The sequence below is a fragment of the Lucilia sericata genome, unplaced genomic scaffold (assembly GCF_015586225.1).
Source record: "Lucilia sericata isolate MDLA Ls3-8-SP2 unplaced genomic scaffold, ASM1558622v1 Contig000309F_arrow, whole genome shotgun sequence".
Lineage (NCBI taxonomy): Eukaryota > Metazoa > Arthropoda > Insecta > Diptera > Calliphoridae > Lucilia > Lucilia sericata.
In genome coordinates, this window is record NW_023994333.1 from 298,689 (window position 1) to 317,912 (window position 19,224).

The window sequence follows — 19,224 nt, forward strand, 5'->3', positions numbered from 1 at the left end:
TCAATGGCCGAATATTTTATCGGTATTGAAAAAAATTATCAGTTTTTATTAGTGCAAAAGTAAACAAAATTTTGATGTACACTTTTTGCGTTGTTAGCAATTAATAACTTCCTATTCAAAAAAGTATTTAAAGTGAAATATTTTCAAAAGAAAGAGCAGTTCACTTTTAAGAACTGATCTAAATATTTGATTTTTTCTGACTGATAGCGGAAACTGGATTGAGGACAATGAAGCCTTTAAGAACTATATGCCTTTTAATAGGCTTTTTTGCTTTGGTAACAGCCAATTCTATGGGCTGGCATTCAAGTGAAAATTCCATTAAGAATAGTATGAAACCCACCGATTGGTTATCAGCATCTGAATTGGAATCTCTGCCTTCTTTGAATGAAATATCTGTGAAGAAATTGGAAAGTATGTCTGTGGAAGAAGGCGCTGATATGCTTAACAAGTTGTGTGAGTAATTATTAATAACAAAATTTTCTGTTTAAAATAATAACAAATATAATCTCGTTTCAGATCACTTGGCCCAAGTTAATGAATACTTTGAACCCACTTTTTCTCCCCAGCCTAGTGAAATTCAAACCTACTTGATTACTCCCAACAACCAGAAAATCAGCTTTAAATTAAATGAATTGCCCAAAATTGCCAAGGAAACAAAGGATTTTGGTGATCAAGAGGTGACCATTTTCATTACTGGTCTACCCCAAAAAACCGAAAGAATCAAAAAGGCCACCCGCAAATTAATGCAAGCCTATATGCAACGTTATAACGGTGATTATCCCGAGCCAGCTAATGTGAAATATGAAGACTCAAGTGAAAACAGAAATCCCAGTTCTAGCGAAGAAGATTATTCCACTTCATGGAAGAGTAAATCCAACAAACCAGCTGGCAATTTTGTGATTGTTGATTTAGGTTCATCCCTGCCTAACTTTAAGGCTTATGCCACATTGGATATTGAAGAAACTGGTGAAAAGATTGGTGATATCTTAGTGCAACTTACTGACAAGGCCGATGTTCCTCAAGAAATTATACATGTTATTGGCTCCAATATTGCTGCTCATGTCGCTGGTGCTGCTGCCCGTCAATATACTCGTGAAACTGGTCATCAATTGCGTCGTGTTACTGGTTTAGATCCCTCCAAAATCTATGCCAAGAAAAGCCAAACTTTGACAGGTTTAGCTCGAGGAGATGCCGATTTCGTTGATGTTATCCATACATCAGCTTATGGTATGGGTATTGCCACACGTTGCGGTGATGCTGATTTCTATCCTGATGGACCTACTCCTGGTGTATCTGGTTCTCACAATGTTGTAGAAGCTTCCATGCGTGCTGTACGTTATTTCGCAGAATCTGTTGTACCCGGTAATGAACGTAACTTCCCTGCTGAGTCTGCCATCTCTCTCAAGGAATACAAGAATCAGAATATTAGCGGTAAACGTGTATACATGGGCATCGGTACCGAACAAGATGTTGAAGGTGATTTTGTTCTTCAAGTCAATGCTAAGACTCCATTCGGCCGCAGAGCACCAACTCAAAAGCAACAAAACTATGTTCGACATAATATGGCTCACCAATCCAATGATTCAAATAAACGAGTATTTTTGGGGATTTCCTCATTAGCAGAGCATTTTGGATGATCATATGTGGCGTATGATGATTATTAAAAGAAATAATATTCCCATGAAATTTTATCGTTAAAACTTAATATTTTGTTTTAAATACACATTTTTTAAATAAATTGTTAAATAAATATTAAAACTTGAATTTAATACTAATTCCATTAGACCGAATTTTTTCCTTTCAATAGCATCGTAGTGAGACATTAAATATTGACAAAATTTAATTAGTTATACCTGCAATAGAGCATGACTCATAAAAGCAAAAAAACATATTTACTAAAACATCCCAATTTACGATTCTTTTAAAACTCTACCTGGATGTTTTAAGTTATACATATGTATGTATGTAAACCTTAGCCAGTCATGGTTTCTGATTTAAGCGTAACACCCTGTAATCTGGGGCTGTTTTAAAAGACCAGCTATATATATAGCCGTAGCTTCTAAGTCTATTTTGCAACTCGATTGAGTACAGGAGATGGGGATTCAATGATGGATTTCAACACAAGGAACCACTCCTACTAACTAACTAACGAACTAACTACTAACTAACTAACTACTAACTAACTAACTAACTAACTAACTAACTAACTAACTAACTAACTAACTACTAACTAACTAACTAACTAACTACTACTAACTAACTAACTAACTAACTAACTAACTAACTAACTAACTAACTAACTAACTAACTAACTAACTAACTAACTAACTAACTAACTAACTAACTAACTAACTAACTAACTAACTAACTAACTAACTAACTAACTAACTAACTAACTAACTAACTAACTAACTAACTAACTAACTAACTAACTAACTAACTAACTAACTAACTAACTAACTAACTAACTAACTAACTAACTAACTAACTAACTAACTAACTAACTAACTAACTAACTAACTAACTAACTAACTAACTAACTAACTAACTAACTAACTAACTACTAACTAACTAACTAACTAACTAACTAACTAACTAACTAACTAACTAACTAACTAACTAACTAACTAACTAACTAACTAACTAACTAACTAACTAACTAACTAACTAACTAACTAACTAACTAACTAACTAACTAACTACTAACTAACTAACTAACTAACTAACTAACTAACTAACTAACTAACTAACTAACTAACTAACTAACTAACTAACTAACTAACTAACTAACTAACTAACTAACTAACTAACTAACTAACTAACTAACGAACTAACTAACTAACTAACTAACTAACTAACTAACTAACTAACTACTAACTAACTAACTAACTAACTAACTAACTAACTAACTAACTAACTAACTAACTAACTAACTACTAACTAACTAACTAACTAACTAACTAACTAACTAACTAACTACTAACTAACTAACTAACTAACTAAATAACTAACTAACTAACTAAATTAATTAACTAACTAACTACTAAATAACTAACTAACTAAATAACTAACTACTAAGTAACTAACTAACTAACTAAATAACTAACTAACTAAGTAACTAAGTAACTAACTAACTAACTAACTAAATTAATTAACTAACTAACTAACTAAATTTATTAACTAACTAACTAACTAACTAACTAACTAAATTAATTAATTAACTAACTAACTAAATTTATTAACTAACTAACTAATTAATTAATTAACTAACTAACTAACTAAATTTATTACTAACTAACCAACTAACTATAAATCAAATTTAATAAGGAAATAAAGTTTTAAACAATCTTATAAAATAAATTGCTGATTGCGAATATGTGGGTAGGACTCAAAACCTGCATAATCCCAGAAACATCAAGTTATTTTGCAAAGTGTAAATATTTGCACTTCAAAGAGATCACCTTATTTCGTTTACTTTTGTTTTTTCTTGATAATATTTTGAAAGTTTCAGCAATATTACAGCAAATCTCAATAACTTATTGAACTTTAAACATTTTCTATCAATTGATTTATTATCACTTCAAACATAAATCTACATCCAGAGTCCCTTAAAGTCAATGACATTACAGTTAACACTGTTTATCAGTAAAAAAAAGTAAAATGTAATGATTTCAGCTAAAAATTAAACAAATTTAGAAAATATAAAAACCTGAGATGAAAAACTAAATTTTACAGTTCAGTTTTGTCTACTGATCAACGTAGAATCGGACATCGTTTGAGTATTTGCAACTATGAAATCTTGGATAATTGTTTGTGTGGCAGCAGTGCTTTTAACAGCTAGTCCTGCTTATGGCACTCTTTCGATGCTCAACAAGTTGAGACCATCTCAATGGTTGTCCTCATCACAATTGGAACAAACTCCTGCGATCGATGAAGTCACTCTACAAAAGTTGGAAAGTATGACGGTGGAAAAGGGTGTAGAACTGTTGCAAAAACTTTGTAAGTAATATTTATTAAGTAAAAAAAAATATTTCCAATAAACAACATTCTTAAATATCATTTCCCAGATCACTTGTCGCAAATCAGTAACGTTTTGAGACCCGAATTTGTACCCAGCCCCAGTAATGTTCCCTGTTATGTTGTCAAGCCTAACGGTCAGAAAGTAGCCACTACTTTAGACAAATTGGCCTCGACATGCAAACAACAACCTAACTTTGGTAATGAGGAAGTAACTATTTTTATTACTGGTTTACCTGCCACTACTGAAACTGTCCGTAAAGCTAATCGCAAATTGATTGATGCCTATCTACAAACGTTACAACACCAAGAGACAACAACCCCAGAGATTCGATTATTCCGGTGAAAAAATGGCTCGCACTTCTAGCGAAGAAGATTCTAGTGAATGGCAAAAACAAGAGCCTTCCTCTGGCAATCTTGTTGTAAGTTCGGATTTCTTTTTTTCATAACTTTATAGCTTTTTCATAAAAAACTATCCATTTTCAGATCATCGACTTGGGTTCCCAACTTAACAGCTTCAAACGTTTCTGCTTATTGGATGTTGAAGAAACTGGTGCCATGATTGCTTCCGCTATTATTGAAATGACCGAGAAATGTGATGTTGCCGATGAAACCATTCATGTTCTGGCTCAAGGTATTGCTGCTCATGTTGCTGGTGCCGCTGGTAATGAATATACCCGTCAAACTGGTCGTCAATTGAGACGTATCACTGCCTTGGACCCCTCCAAAGTTTTGGCCAAAAATCCTCACACTTTAACTGGTTTGTCGCGTGGTGATGCTGAATTTGTTGATGCCATTCACACCAATACCTATGGTATGGGTACTGTTCAACGTGTCGGTGATGTAGATTTCTATCCCAATGGTCCTTCGGCTGCAGTGCCCGGTGCTAAAAGTATTGTTGAAGCTACTATGCGTGCCACCCGCTATTTCGCTGAATCTGTCCGTCCAGGCAATGAACGTAATTTCCCCGCCGTTTGCTGCTAACTCTTTGAAACAATACAAGAATAATGATGGTTTTGGCAAGCGTGTTTATATGGGTATTGATGCTGATTACGATGTAGAAGGTGATTATATGTTAGAAGTCAATGCTAAGAGCCCATTCGGTAAGAGAGCCCCAGCTCAGAAACAGAATAGCTATCATGGTGTCCACAAGGCCTGGAAAAACTTACGTGACTATGAATAGACTTTATAGAGGATAAGAAGGAAATTTATGCCGGTAACAGATTGCATTGGATTATTTGTGTGTTAAGAAGAATAGATTTGTAGTGCCAATTAGCGTTTAAGTTCATTTGATAAAATAAATGTTGAGCATTTTTTAAAAAAAAATATAAATCAATTTTTTGTATTTTGTTACTAAATATTTAAAAAGGTGACTGATATTAATCCCTCCAGGATAATCCTAATGGAATTTAAAATCCGCAAGTCTCTTAGTCTTACTGAATCGTTCTTAAACGGGCATATTATTTTGATAATAAAACAACAAAACTTGAAAGAATGTAGTATTTTTACTGCATCTCTAAACCTCAGATCCAATTCGTTGGTTATGAAGAGTTCTACAGTAAGTTTTGCCCCTCTTTAACAACATAGGGAAAAGTTTCTGGGGGAATTATCGCCGGAAAAAGTGTGTGGAAAATCCTTATGAAGCGTTCTATGAAAATAATTATAATGCAATGTTTAGAAACTCAGTTTCCTGGACGTGATTCCTTTGAATTTTCCAACAGTGTTCCTGTAGGATCCAATTTCGACGAAAGATAGATAATGACAGAGAAAACGTTCACATATGCTCTACATTTGTCTGAATTTCGGCAACCAACCTCTTTGGGGTCATTCAAATTGCTCCTACACACCGATTCATTATTCCATGTATGAGATACCCTCGTCCATATTTTTAATTCAACCCTGGTTGCGTTGCTCAGGTTTAGTTCCTCAAGATGCCTTCGCTTTATAGGAAGTACATTCGCTCTCTTACTATTATTTCTGAGTGTATTGGTACCAATATGATGCAGATCTTACCACTAAAAGATTATTTGATTGTACTGTCCACTAACGTCTAGATTTAAGCCTATCAGCTGATATCGTCCTAACTCTCTGCCTCTGTTATCTAATCCATTTTACACATTCCGTGATAGAGCGGACTTACGTTTGGGAGTTAGTGTTTTGACTAGGTATTATATTACAATTGTAGATTCCTAGATTCGTTTTGCCTCCCAGTTAAGAATCTTTCATATAACAATAGATTCTCGCCAGATTCGCTCTAAAGTTCCGCTTGCCTATGATATCCTATCTGGGACTAATATCTCACAGTTTCCGACAATTTATGTTCCCGGTGTGCTATCGTACGACTTAGGTCAATTCACCTAAAGATAAGATCGGATGGACTGTGATTGTCGTCTGGTATCTTATATGTATTCCGATCGGAAAGGAATGTACAGCAATGTTTATAATGCTTCGGTCGACGTAGAACTTAGCCTCTTCATTCACCCAAGCAACATATATGTTAAACTTCCAGTATTTTGTCCAAAGTAGTCCAACAAATTATAGAAACGACATCGCGTTTGTAGGACAACAAAGAATTCTAGTTAATATGAATATCAAGGTGATTTATATACTCAACTCTTCTGAATTTGAGAGAGATATTAAATGGACGTTAGGAGTAATAGGAGTAGAAAGATTTTGGTTCTTATAAAATTAGTTTACTTCGAATTTCAGTGGTTTAGAAACCGTTCATATAAAGGGGATTTTATATCGGGGCTAGGGTCTGTTTTTGTTATAATTAAGAACAGAATTTTATTGCGATTACTGCAGTTTAAACTAAAGGGTATTCTATATGAACTTGATTCAGCTATGAATAACAACTTTCCCAAAAACATTAATCCACTATGATATTTCTTTCAAATGGCATTCTAAAAAGACTTAAATCCGCTAAGAACTCTCCAGTATAATTTATATAGAGCAAGGTGAAATCGTTGACCGATATTCCCCAGTATCAATACCCAACAAACAACTTTATTACAACAGAGTCCGTTTAGGATCCATTGTACTAGCGTCCTTAAATCTTATATTAAACCAAATTACCAAGTCCAGGTGCGAATCTAGCAGGGAGAAAATACAAATATTTATAGCAAAAATATGAACAATATAACCTCTCTTGTTTTCCATCAAAACCCCATCAATACTGAGTACAATTAAGTATTTTCAAACAATTTGATCTCTTATCAGCTAAATTATGAAACTAAAACAAAATCTTTAAGGTCAAATCAGTCAAAATTACAATTTGAAAAATACAGTGATTATATTTTTACAAAATCAGCAAAATCTTTTAAAAAAGTGATGACTTTTATTTTGCAAAAAACATTTCTAGCGTCATCAAGCACTTTTAACTAAATCAGCAAAAAAATTATCTAAATTATAACTTTGAGTACGAAATCAATAGTATAAATAGCCTAATATGGACCAACTTTCAACACAGTTCAGTTTTGCCTTTAGCTTAACGATAACACGGGTACTGAGGACTAATAGTTTGGAAACATGAATGCTTTGAGGATAGTTTGTTTGGCTGCTGTGCTATTGGCAGCAGGATCAGCCCATGGAAATCTTCTTAATAAGTTGAGACCTTCCCAATGGCTTTCGCCACAACAACTGGAGCAAATTCCTTCGATCGCTGAAATCTCTCTGCAAAAGTTGGAAAGCATGTCGGTGGAAAAGGGTGTTGAATTGATGGAAAAAATTTGTAAGTTTGAGTAATTATTTAAAATCTGTACAATAGTAAAAATCCTTTCCATAGATCACTTGTCCCAAATCAATAACGAATTGGACCCCAGCTATGTGCCTAGCCCCAGCAATGTTCCCTGTTATGTCGTTAAACCTAATGGCAAAAAGGTCGCCACCACTTTGGACAAATTGGCCTCCACTTGCAAGCAAATTCCAGAATTTGGTGATGAGGAAGTTACCGTTTTCATTACCGGTTTACCCGCCACCACTGAAACCGTCAAGAAGGCCAATCGTAAATTGATTAATGCTTATCTACAACGTTATAATCTCAGAAGACAACAACCTCAACAGTTCGAATATTCTGGAGAGAAAATGTCTCGCACTTCCAGTGAAGAAGACTCTACTGAATGGCAAAAACAACAACCCTCAACTGGCGATTTGGTGGTAAGTTAAAAAAACTCATTTCAAACCCAGTGATTCCCAAACATATAAAATCCTTTTCTTCTTACTTTAGATTATTGATTTGGGCGATCAATTGAACAGCTTCAAACGTTTCGCTATGTTGGATGTTAAACAAACTGGTGCTATGGTTGCTTCCGCTCTTCTAGATATTACCGAAAAGTGTGATGTTCCTGATGAAACCATACATATTGTTGCTCAAGGTATTGCTGCTCATGTTGCTGGTGCCGCTGGTAATGAATACACCCGTGAAACTGGTCGTCAATTGAGACGTATCACTGCCTTGGATCCCTCTAAAGTTTTGGCCAAAAATCCTAACACTTTAACTGGTTTGTCTCGTGGTGATGCTGAATTTGTTGATGCCATCCACACTAATGCCTACGGTATGGGTACCGTGCAACGTGTTGGTGATATTGATTTCTATCCCAATGGTCCTTCGGCTGCTGTTCCCGGTGCTCAAAGTATTGTTGAAGCCAGTATGCGTGCCACCCGTTATTTCGCCGAAACTGTTGTTCCTGGCAATGAACGTAACTTCCCCGCTGTTGCCGCCAACTCTTTGAAGGAATACAAAAACAATGAAGGTTTCGGTAAACGTGCCTATATGGGTATTAATGTCGACTACGATTTGGAAGGTGATTACATTTTGGAAGTCAATTCTAAGAGTCCCTTCGGTAAGAGAGCTGCCGCCCAAAAACAAAATAACTACCATGGTAGTCACAGCTCTTCCACAAAGAAGGAAACTTATTAAATTGCTTGCTGAATTTTCTTGAATTGAACTGACTTTTGAATTAGCTAAACTGTTGATGATTTTTATGTTTAAAATTTTTATAAAAAAAAAAACACAAAAAAGGAAATAATTTTAGATAATAAATATGCTGCAATTCTTTTAAAAAGAAACTATGAATTTTATTTGTAAGAAAAACAATATTCAGATTCCGAGCAAAACTCGGGAGAAACTTTGGGAATTTGGAAAAAAAAAGTTTTGGGTTTTTTCATACATATGTATGTATTTAAAAATTGAGATATCTTGAACATTTAAAAAAAACCATTCGGGAATTGTGACAGTTTTAAATACCTTTACGTTATCCTTGATCGGAATCTAAACTGGAAAACCACATATATTATAGAACCAACAAAACATATGAATGTTTTGGCATGGTGTATAAGAAATGGTATAGAAATTTGGTCTTAGTCCAACTATGGCCATTAGCTTTCTAAAAATGTAATTAAAACAATTCTGGAAACATATGTACGATATGAATCACAGGCAAGCGGCTCTTATCTTTATGCGAATTGACCAAAATCGGTCATAAATGTTTACTGGACATATTGGACACTTGCGGGGCAATTTATTGTTACCCTGAAATCCGTGTTAACACGGAATATAATACCTGGGTTTGGAGTGAATGTGGAACAATGAGAAGTTAACATTTTTTTGCAACAACCGGAAGGCAATTAGAGCGATATTAGCCTATAAGGTTAAATATAACAGGGTATTAGAATGTATGAGAGCCATAACCGTAGACTCTTATAGTGGTAAACTCGGCAATGAAAATGTAAAAATGGACTTGCAATAATGGAAAAGGTACTTGAACAAGTTAATCTGAATTAAAACATGGGCGAGAAGATCATCTAGAACTAAGTCTATCGCTGCTAGGTTTTCATCGAAATTAGATCGGAATTACATAGAAATATCCTGATTGTTATTCCAGATATTACATCTAGCGGAGTCGATTTAACCATGTCCGCCTGTCTGTCTATGTGTATGTACGAATGAACCAGTGTGTTGTTATATCCTAGGAACATGAAACAGTATAAAACAATAACAAAGTAAGAAGGAAACAGCTGTTTCCCTGATCAAAAATTCGAACTAATTGTTTTGTTTAATTCACTATGGCGTAGGGTATATAAGATTCGGCACAGCCGAAAATAAAATTCTTACTTTTTATACCCTACACCACTTTAGTGGGGAGGGTATATTGGATTCGTGCTGATGTTTGTAACATATAAAAATATTCGTCCTAGACCCACCTTAAAGTATACCAATCGGCTTAGAATCGTTTTCTGAGTCGATTAAGCTATGTCCGTCCGTCCGTCTGGCTGGCTGGCTGGCTGTCCATGTAAACCTTGTGCGCAAGGTACAGGTCGCAATTTTCAAGATAATTGGATGAAATTTGGCACGCGTTTTATTTGACCCCAGGACGAAGCCTATTGAAAATGGTTAAAATCGGTCCATTATTTCACCTAGCCCCCATAGAACAGGTCCCCCCGAAAAGGGCTTCTGAGCTCATAATTATGTTAAATATACAGATATATCGATAAAATACGGCACAACTAAGTTTTATAGAAGTCTTGATGACCCTGCCAAATTTCATAAAGATCGGGCCCCATCTGACCCTAGCTCCCATACAAAGTCCCTTCAGAAAATTACTTGAATGTCCCAAATTAACTTATAAACACAAATATCGCGATGAAATTCAGTACAATAAAATATTATGTAAATATAAATATATCCACAAAATTTTATCGGGCTTGGTCCATATTTGCCCCTAGCCCCCATATAAAGCCTCTTTCAGAAAATTAGTTTTTCATCCATAAATTGCTTAAATGTATCGAAACAAGGGAATATTGAAGATAAATGCTTTATTATGAAAAATAAATCACATATAATATTCATAACTGGTGTAGGGTATCATATGGTCGGCCACGCCCGACTATACTTTCTTACTTGTTTTTATTTTACAAATGATTCACTAAGCAAATTAATGGTGTGTGGTGACAGCTTCCTGAAACTTCTTAATTTCTTATAGGGAAAGGAACACTCATACACTTTACTAAATTTAGCTTTATTATGTTTACTTATGTATCACTTAATTAACACTAAACAGTAGATTATAAAAATAAAAATATTGAAATAGATACATGCTAATAAAAATTCATCTATTCTTTCTTTCCTTTACTTTCTAAACAATTCTACCAGCAATTGTAGCATACAAAAACAAAACAAATACATATACCTACATAACAAACCTAAGCAGAACAAAAACAAGTAAGAAATTATAGTCGGGCGGGGCCGACCATATGATACCCTACACCAGTTATGAATATTAAATGTGATTTATTTTTCATAATAAAGCATTTATCTTCAATATTCCCTTGTTCCGATACATTTAAGGAATTTATGGATGAAAAACTAATTTTCTGAAAGAGGCTTTATATGGGGGCTAGGGGCAAATATGGACCAAGCCCGATAAAATTTTGTGAATATATTTATATTGACATAATATTTTATTGTGCTGAATTTCATCGCGATATTTGTGTTTATAAGCTAATTTGGGACATTCAAGTAATTTTCTGAAGGGGACTTTGTATGGGAGCTAGGGTCAAATGTGGCCCGATCTTTATGAAATTTGGCAGGGTCATCAAGACTTCTATAAAACTTAGTTGTGCCGTATTTTACCGATATATCTGTATATTTAACATAATTATGAGCTCAGAAGCCCTTTTAGGGGGGTTCTGTTCTATGGGGGCTAGGTGAAATAATGGGCCGATTTTAACCATTTTCAATAGGCTTCGTCCTTAGGTCAAATAAAACGTGCGTGCCAAATTTCATCCAATTATCTTGAAAATTGCGACCTGTACCTTGCGCACAAGGTTTACATGGACAGCCAGCCAGCCAGACGGACGGACGGACATAGCTTAATCGACTCAGAAAACGATTCTAAGCCGATTGGTATACTTTAAGGTGGGTCTAGGACGAATATTTTTGTATGCTACAAACATCAGCACAAATCCAATATACCCTCCCCACTAAAGTGGTGTAGGGTATAACAACGGCCGAATTTAACAAACGCAGCAACCAAAACAAACAACAAATTGCATGTTGTTTTTGTAAAGGTAGTATTTGTTGTAGAACTGCTTTTACAATGCCATTAGTGTAACTTGATCCAAAAACCCACTATACACAAACAAATGGCAATAACACTGACGTCACAATAACAAAACAAACGCACAAACAATTTTCATAAACAACAACAACTACGGCTGCAAGTCACGGCCTGATGCCATGCCAAACCTTTGAAACAATAACAATGCTTTGTATAACAACAAATATTGGGAAGGAGAAAAACAACAACAATAATAACAAAGTTTCGGTCGATTATGAAAAAAATAGTTTAAATTTGCAAAATTCTAACTAATTATTTTCCCGCAATATGTTTTATGTACATACATAAATTTCGTTTTGTTGTAAATTTTACAAAAACAAACTTACCTTTGTATATACATATTTGAGGTTGCCTGTACAATGTAATGGTGGGTGGCGGCAGCATTCCGAAACTACTTAATTTCTTATGGGAAAAAAACACTAAAACACTTAATTACACATTTCTTTATCATTTTTACTTATAATTAACACTGTTTTCAATAAATTATTCAAAAAAAAAAGAAAAATTTTTACTTGCGTCTTCATAAACTTTAACAAATTTGCATCTGCTTAGTTTGACAATTAAAGGAGAACTAACTAAAAAGAAGAAGACGAACAAAAGAGAAAAGCTAAAATAAAATACGCACTTTCTATGCACTTATAAACCTCCTTAAGCTATGCTAAGAATCTGTCAACTTTGAATTTTTAACACATATTAGCAACACTGTGCAATTAGCAATAATAACTTAACACTGTTACATAATTTGAAGAAAAAATCTACTCTAGTAGTTTAATAACATAGTATTGTATATGTTAAGGCAGATTTTAACATTAATTTAACAGTTCTATTTAGATAACAGTAATTATTTAAATTCTTTAATTAAGATTATTAAAGTAAAATGAATAAATATAAAATAATGTACAAAATTATTTTTAATTCAGTACAAAATTATTTTTAATTCAGCCTTAAGATAGGCCACATTAATTGTTTTTATAAATAAAATATAGTTTTGTCTGCAACTAAAATAACATTGCGCATGTTTAATCTATCCATGAATGTTTATATAAAAACTAAACACGCAAAATCCTTAGCATACCTTAAGGATTTTGAAAAACTAATAGAATTAAGCATTTTGACATTTTAGCTATTCCCTTTCATTTGCATATTCGACTTTTTATTAGTTCTCCTTTAGTCATTAAACTAAGCGGTTGCAATTTTGTTAAAATTTATAAAGACGCATTTTGAAATTATGTTTTTCATAATAATCTATTAAAAATTAAAGTTATTTAAAGTATTAATTAAGTGATTAACAAGTGCAAATAACAAAAAAAGTGTTAAAGTGAATTTTTTAGGAAATTTCTAAATGCTGCCGCCAACATCCACCACCATCTTGTGAAGTAAACAATTAATAAAAAAACAAGTAAGAAAGCTATGAATATTATTTAAATGTGATTTTTTCTTAAATATGTATTATTATTATTGTAACTACTTTATTTACAACTGTTTTTGTTGTTATATACAACATTGTAATTGTTTCAAAGGTTTTGCATTTCATCAGGTCAACTTATTTTGTTGTTGATTGTCAAAACAAGCCTGCAGGAGTGTTGTTGTTTATGAAATGTATTTGTGCGTTTTTTTTTTTGTTTTGTGATGGTGACGTCACTGTTTTTGCATTTTGTTTTGAGGGGAGTTGATGGTTTTTCATTTACTGAATTTTTTTGGTGTTGGCATTTATTTTGTTATTGTGACATTATTGATATGATGTTGTTGTTGCATTTTTGTCATTTTTAAATTTTTTGAGGGTTTCTATAATTTTTGTCATAATTATTTATTTTTGTTGTGTTTATTTGATTTTTATACCCTTCACTTTCGTGAGAAGGGAAAATATCTGCGAGATCCGATTCTTAAATAATTCTATCAGACATGTTTGTTTTTTTTTTTTTTTTTTGTTTATAAAAACAAAACACAGCAAGTACAACAATCTGTGTGCGAATGAAGCTGTTTGTTGTTATTGTCTTGAAACATGAAATGAAGCTTGTAAGTGGAGGCCAGAGTAAATGAGAACCTATAAAATTAGAAATTTTTGTATTTTTTGTTCTTCAAAAGATACTTTTTGAGTTTTGCATACCATTTAACCTAGAAACATGAAATTAGGCATCTAGAGCCCTGAGTAAGTGAAAAAATATACATACATACATACATATATATGTATGTATAAATATATAGAATATATGTACATACATATATATAATAGACAGATTTTAACATCCATTTAACAGTACTATTTAGATAAAGGTAATCATTTAAATTCTTTAATTATGATTATTAAAGTAAAATTAATAAATATAAAATAAAGTATTAAAAAAGTACAAAAATTATCGTTAAATCAGCCTTAAGATAGCCTACATTATTTGTTTTTATAAATAAAATATAGTTTTGTCTGCAACTAAAATAACATTGCGCATGTTCAATCTGTCCATTAATGTTTATATAAAAACTAAACACGCAAAATCCTTAGCATACCTTAAGGACTTTGAAAAACGTTAAGCATTTTGACATTTTAGCTATTCCCTTTCATTTGCATATTCTGCTTTTTATTAGTTCTCCTTTAGTCATTAAACTAAGCGGTTGCAAATTTGCTTAAATTTATAAAGACGCATTTTGAAATTATGTTTTTCATAATAATCTATTAAAAATTAAAGTTATTTAAAGTATTAATTAAGTGATTAACAAGTGCAAATAACAAAAAAAGTGTTAAAGTGAATTTTTTAAGAAATTTCTAAATGCTGCCGCCAACATCCACCACCATCTTATGAAGTAATCAATTAATAAAAAAAAAACAAGTAAGAAAGTTATGAATATTATTTAAATGTGATTTTTTCTTAAATATTATTATTATATTGTTTTACTTAATTTCTTTACAACTGTTTTTGTTGTTATATACAACATTGTAATTGTTTCAAAGGTTTTGCATTTCATCAGGTCAACTTATTTTGTTGTTGATTGTCAAAACAAGCCTGCAGGAGTGTTGTTGTTTATGAAATGTATTTGTGCGTTTTTTTTTTTTTGTTTTGTGATGGTGACGTCACTGTTTTTGCATTTTGTTTTGAGGGGAGTTGATGATGGTTTTTCATTTACTGAGTTTTTCTGGAGTTGGCGTTTATTTTGTTATTGTGACATTATGGATATGATGTTGTTTTTGCACTTTGTCATTTTTTGAGGGTTCCTATAATTTTGGTTGTGTTTATTTGATTTTTATACCCTTCACTTTCGTAAGAAGGGAAAATATCTGCGAGATCCGATTCTTAAATAATTCTAACAAACATACGTTCGGGAAGAACGCAAAATCGAAGATATAAGCTAAAATCTGAGACAAACTCTAAAAATTTCATTAAAAATTTAAATTATTGTGCATGCATAGACAAAATTAATTAACAACAACAAACCGCATTATCATAAGATAAATATTGTTCTTGTACTTATTTTGCTTGTTTGTAAAAACAAAACAGTTGTTATTGTCTAGAAACATGAAATTAAGCATGAAAGTATAGGCCGGAGTAAATGAGATCCTATAAAAATTGATATTTTGGTAGGATTTCGGTAATTTTTCCTTTTTCAAGGGGTACCTTTTTTGAAATTTGTATATTATTGAACCTAAAAACATAAAATTAAGCCTGTAGAGTGTAAGTGAAAACATATAAAGCGGGGCTTTTCGGTACTTTTTCCTTCTTGAAAAGGTACTTTTTGAATTTGCTATAATATTGAACCTATAAACATAAAAATAAAACCATTCAGAGTCCTAAGGGAATTAAAATCTGTAGGAAATGATATTTGGTACTTTTTCATTGTTTAACTTTTGGTTTTTATATTTTTATTGAATCAGAAACATATATATAATCAGACATTCATACATATATCCTGATGTAATGAAAATCTTCAATTGGTACTTTTTGATTTTTTCAATATTAAACCTAGAAACATGGTACTTTTTGTTTTACAACTGGTAGTTTAAGAGTTTTTGTAATAAAATTGTTGACACATTATGCAGAAGAATATACAAGATTCGGCATAGCCGAATATAGAACTCTTACTTGTTTATATGTAAGAGGCTATCCGAATATCCTTATTAACTTTTTCTTACACTATTATTAATTAAATAATGTAAAGGAAGATTTTTTTATTAATCTGTGAATGTGATCTTGATCTTTTCCATTTCAATATGATGTCCGTACAGATATTGTTTTCTATTACAAAATAAAATCCATTAAATCTTTTTAAAAGAATTGCAAAACATTTATTAGATCACCTCAACTTTAAAATAAAATGTTGAGGTGATATTGGGAACTAAATACTACAAACACAAAATCGCTTTAATCAATCAATATCTCTCATATAAGGCATTGTCATTTAATCCTTCAACTGGCTTATTCGTTATCACGGAAATTCTTCCAGGCCTTGTGAACACCATGATAAGTGTTTTGTTTTTGAGCAGGAGCTTTCTTACCGAATGGGCTCTTGGAATTCACTTCCAACATATAATCGCCCTCAACATCGTAATCGCAATCAATACCCATATAGACACGCTTGCCAAAACCATCATTATTCTTGTATTGTTTCAATGAGTTGGCAGCAACGGCGGGGAAGTTGCGTTCATTGCCTGGACGGACAGACTCAGCGAAATAACGGGTAGCACGCATACTAGCTTCAACAATACTCTTAGCACCAGGAACAGTTTGAGCAGGACCATTAGGATAGAAATCTACATCACCAACACGTTGGATGGTACCCATGCCATAGACATTGGTATGGATGGCATCAACAAATTCAGCATCACCACGCGACAAACCAGTTAAAGTATGAGGATTCTTGGCCAAAACTTTGGAAGGATCCAAGGCTGTGATACGTCTCAATTGACGACCAGTTTGACGGGTATATTCATTACCAGCGGCACCAGCAACATGAGCAGCAATACCTTGAGCAACCAGATGGACGGTTTCATCGGCAACATCACATTTTTCAGTCATATCAATAATAGCGGAAGCAACCATGGCGCCAGTTTCTTCAACATCCAACAAAGCAAAACGTGTGAAGCTATTCAATTTAGCACCTAAATCAATAATCTATAGAGAGAAAAAAAGGATGTTTTACAACAGATCTAGGAAATATAAAAAATTAAGCTTTCATTAACTTACCACAAGATCGCCTGAAGAGGACTGTTGTTTTTGCCATTCACTGGAGTCTTCTTCACTGGAAGTGCGTGACATTTTCTCGCCGGAATAATCGAACTTTTGTGGTTGTTGTTTCTTGTTATTGTAACGTTGGAGGAAAGCATTGATCAACATACGATTGGCCTTCTTAACGGATTCAGTAGTGGCGGGTAAACCGGTAATGAAAATAGTTACTTCTTCATCACCAAAGTTGGGTTGTTGTTTGCAAGTTGAAGCCAATTTGTCCAAAGAGGTGGACACTTTACGACCACTTGGCTTAACAATATAACAAGGTACATTGCTTGGGCTGGGCACAAAGCTGGGCTTCAAAGCGTGATTGATTTGTGACAAATGATCTAGGGAATAATAAATAATATAATTACTTACGATACTGCTATTTGAAAAAAACGATTTACTTACAAATCTTTTCCACTAATTCAGCACCCTTTTCCACTGCCATATTTTCCAACTTTTGTAGAGAAATTTCTTCGATCGAGGGTATTCCTTCCAGATGAGCTGAGGGTAACCATTGTGAAGGTCTCAATTTGTTGAGCACAGACAGAGATCCATGAGCAGAACCTACTGCTAATAATACAGCTACCACATAGACAAACTTCGAAGGACTCATTGTTCTTAATTTTCAGACAATACCGTTAATCGAAAGTTAAAACTGAACTGTGTTGTCTGTTGATTCATCTAGAGGTTTTTATAGTAGGACAAACTTCGTTAGTTTGCATCAAATATGCTTACATCAGGAAACATTTTTTTTTGCTTTTTTTTAATTTAAAACTTATAAAAAATACAGATTTTTGAAATTAATTATCTGTAAGTGGTCAATGACTTTTGGAAATTATTATTTAGGAAGTGTAATGATAAGAAAGCGCTTATTTACAAATATTCTAAAAAAATACATTTAGAATACATTGAAAGCTCTATGAGTTCAATCAACTTGTCTAAAATTAGTGCACTAAACTACAATCCAGATTTGTGGGTATCTGGGTGCTGCGCTACCTCAATCAATATTAAATAAAAAATGATTAAATGTTTGTTAATGATTTTGTTTTTTTTTTTTTTTTTAATAGTCTTGTCTATAGTCTAGTCTAGTCTATAGTCTAGTCTTTAGTCTAGTCTATAGACTAGTCTATAGTCCAGTCTATAGTCTAGCCTATAGTCTAGTCTATAGTCTAGTCTATAGTCTAGTCTATAGTCCAGTCTATAGTCTAGTCTATAGTCTAATCTATAGTCTAGTCTATAGTCTAATCTATAGTCTAGTCTATAGTCTAGTCTAGTCTATAGTCTACTCTATAATCTAGTCTATAGTCTAGTCTATAGTCTAGTCTATAGTCTAGTCTATAGTCTAGTCTATAGTCTAGTCTAGTCTATAGTCAAGTCTATAGTCAAGTCTATAGTCAAGTCTATAGTCTAGTCTATAGTCTAGTCTATAGTCTAGTCTATAGTCTAGTCTATAGTCTAGTCTATAGTCTAGTCTATAGTCTAGTCTATAGTCTAGTCTATAGTCTAGTCTATAGTCTAGTCTATAGTCTAGTCTATAGTCTAGTCTATAGTCTAGTCTATAGTCTAGTCTATAGTCTAGTCTATAGTCTAGTCTATAGTCTAGTCTATAGTCTAGTCTATAGTCTAGTCTATAGTCTAGTCTATAGTCTAGTCTATAGTCTAGTCTATAGTCTAGTCTATAGTCTAGTCTATAGTCTAGTCTATAGTCTAGTCTATAGTCTAGTCTATAGTCTAGTCTATAGTCTAGTCTATAGTCTAGTCTATAGTCTAGTCTATAGTCTAGTCTATAGTCTAGTCTATAGTCTAGTCTATAGTCTAGTCTATAGTCTAGTCTATAGTCTAGTCTATAGTCTAGTCTATAGTCTAGTCTATAGTCTAGTCTATAGTCT

At 33.0% G+C, this 19,224-nt stretch overlaps 3 protein-coding genes and 1 pseudogene across 3 annotated transcripts; 3 read left to right on the plus strand and 1 right to left on the minus strand.

Annotated features, from left to right (window-relative positions):
• Positions 1-227: 227 nt before the first annotated feature.
• Positions 228-1,637, plus strand: LOC119603470 (vitellogenin-2-like). The gene is made up of 2 exons (XM_037955506.1): positions 228-453; positions 517-1,637. Exons 1-2 carry the CDS (start codon positions 228-230, stop codon positions 1,635-1,637), a joined length of 1,347 nt encoding a protein of 448 aa, XP_037811434.1.
• A 2,108-nt stretch (positions 1,638-3,745) lies between these two features.
• LOC119603474 lies at positions 3,746-5,320 on the plus strand (annotated as a pseudogene).
• Positions 5,321-7,487: 2,167 nt separating this feature from the next.
• Positions 7,488-9,084, plus strand: LOC119603492 (vitellogenin-1-like). The gene is made up of 3 exons (XM_037955532.1): positions 7,488-7,747; positions 7,802-8,172; positions 8,243-9,084. Exons 1-3 carry the CDS (start codon positions 7,546-7,548, stop codon positions 8,933-8,935), a joined length of 1,266 nt encoding a protein of 421 aa, XP_037811460.1. The 5' UTR covers positions 7,488-7,545; the 3' UTR covers positions 8,936-9,084.
• Positions 9,085-16,465: 7,381 nt separating this feature from the next.
• LOC119603483 (vitellogenin-1-like) lies at positions 16,466-18,018 on the minus strand. Its single transcript, XM_037955520.1, has 3 exons — positions 17,741-18,018; positions 17,306-17,676; positions 16,466-17,233 (listed from the first exon to the last, which is right to left on the minus strand). Exons 1-3 carry the CDS (start codon positions 17,946-17,948, stop codon positions 16,538-16,540), a joined length of 1,275 nt encoding a protein of 424 aa, XP_037811448.1. The 5' UTR covers positions 17,949-18,018; the 3' UTR covers positions 16,466-16,537.
• Between the last annotated feature and the right edge of the window lie 1,206 nt (positions 18,019-19,224).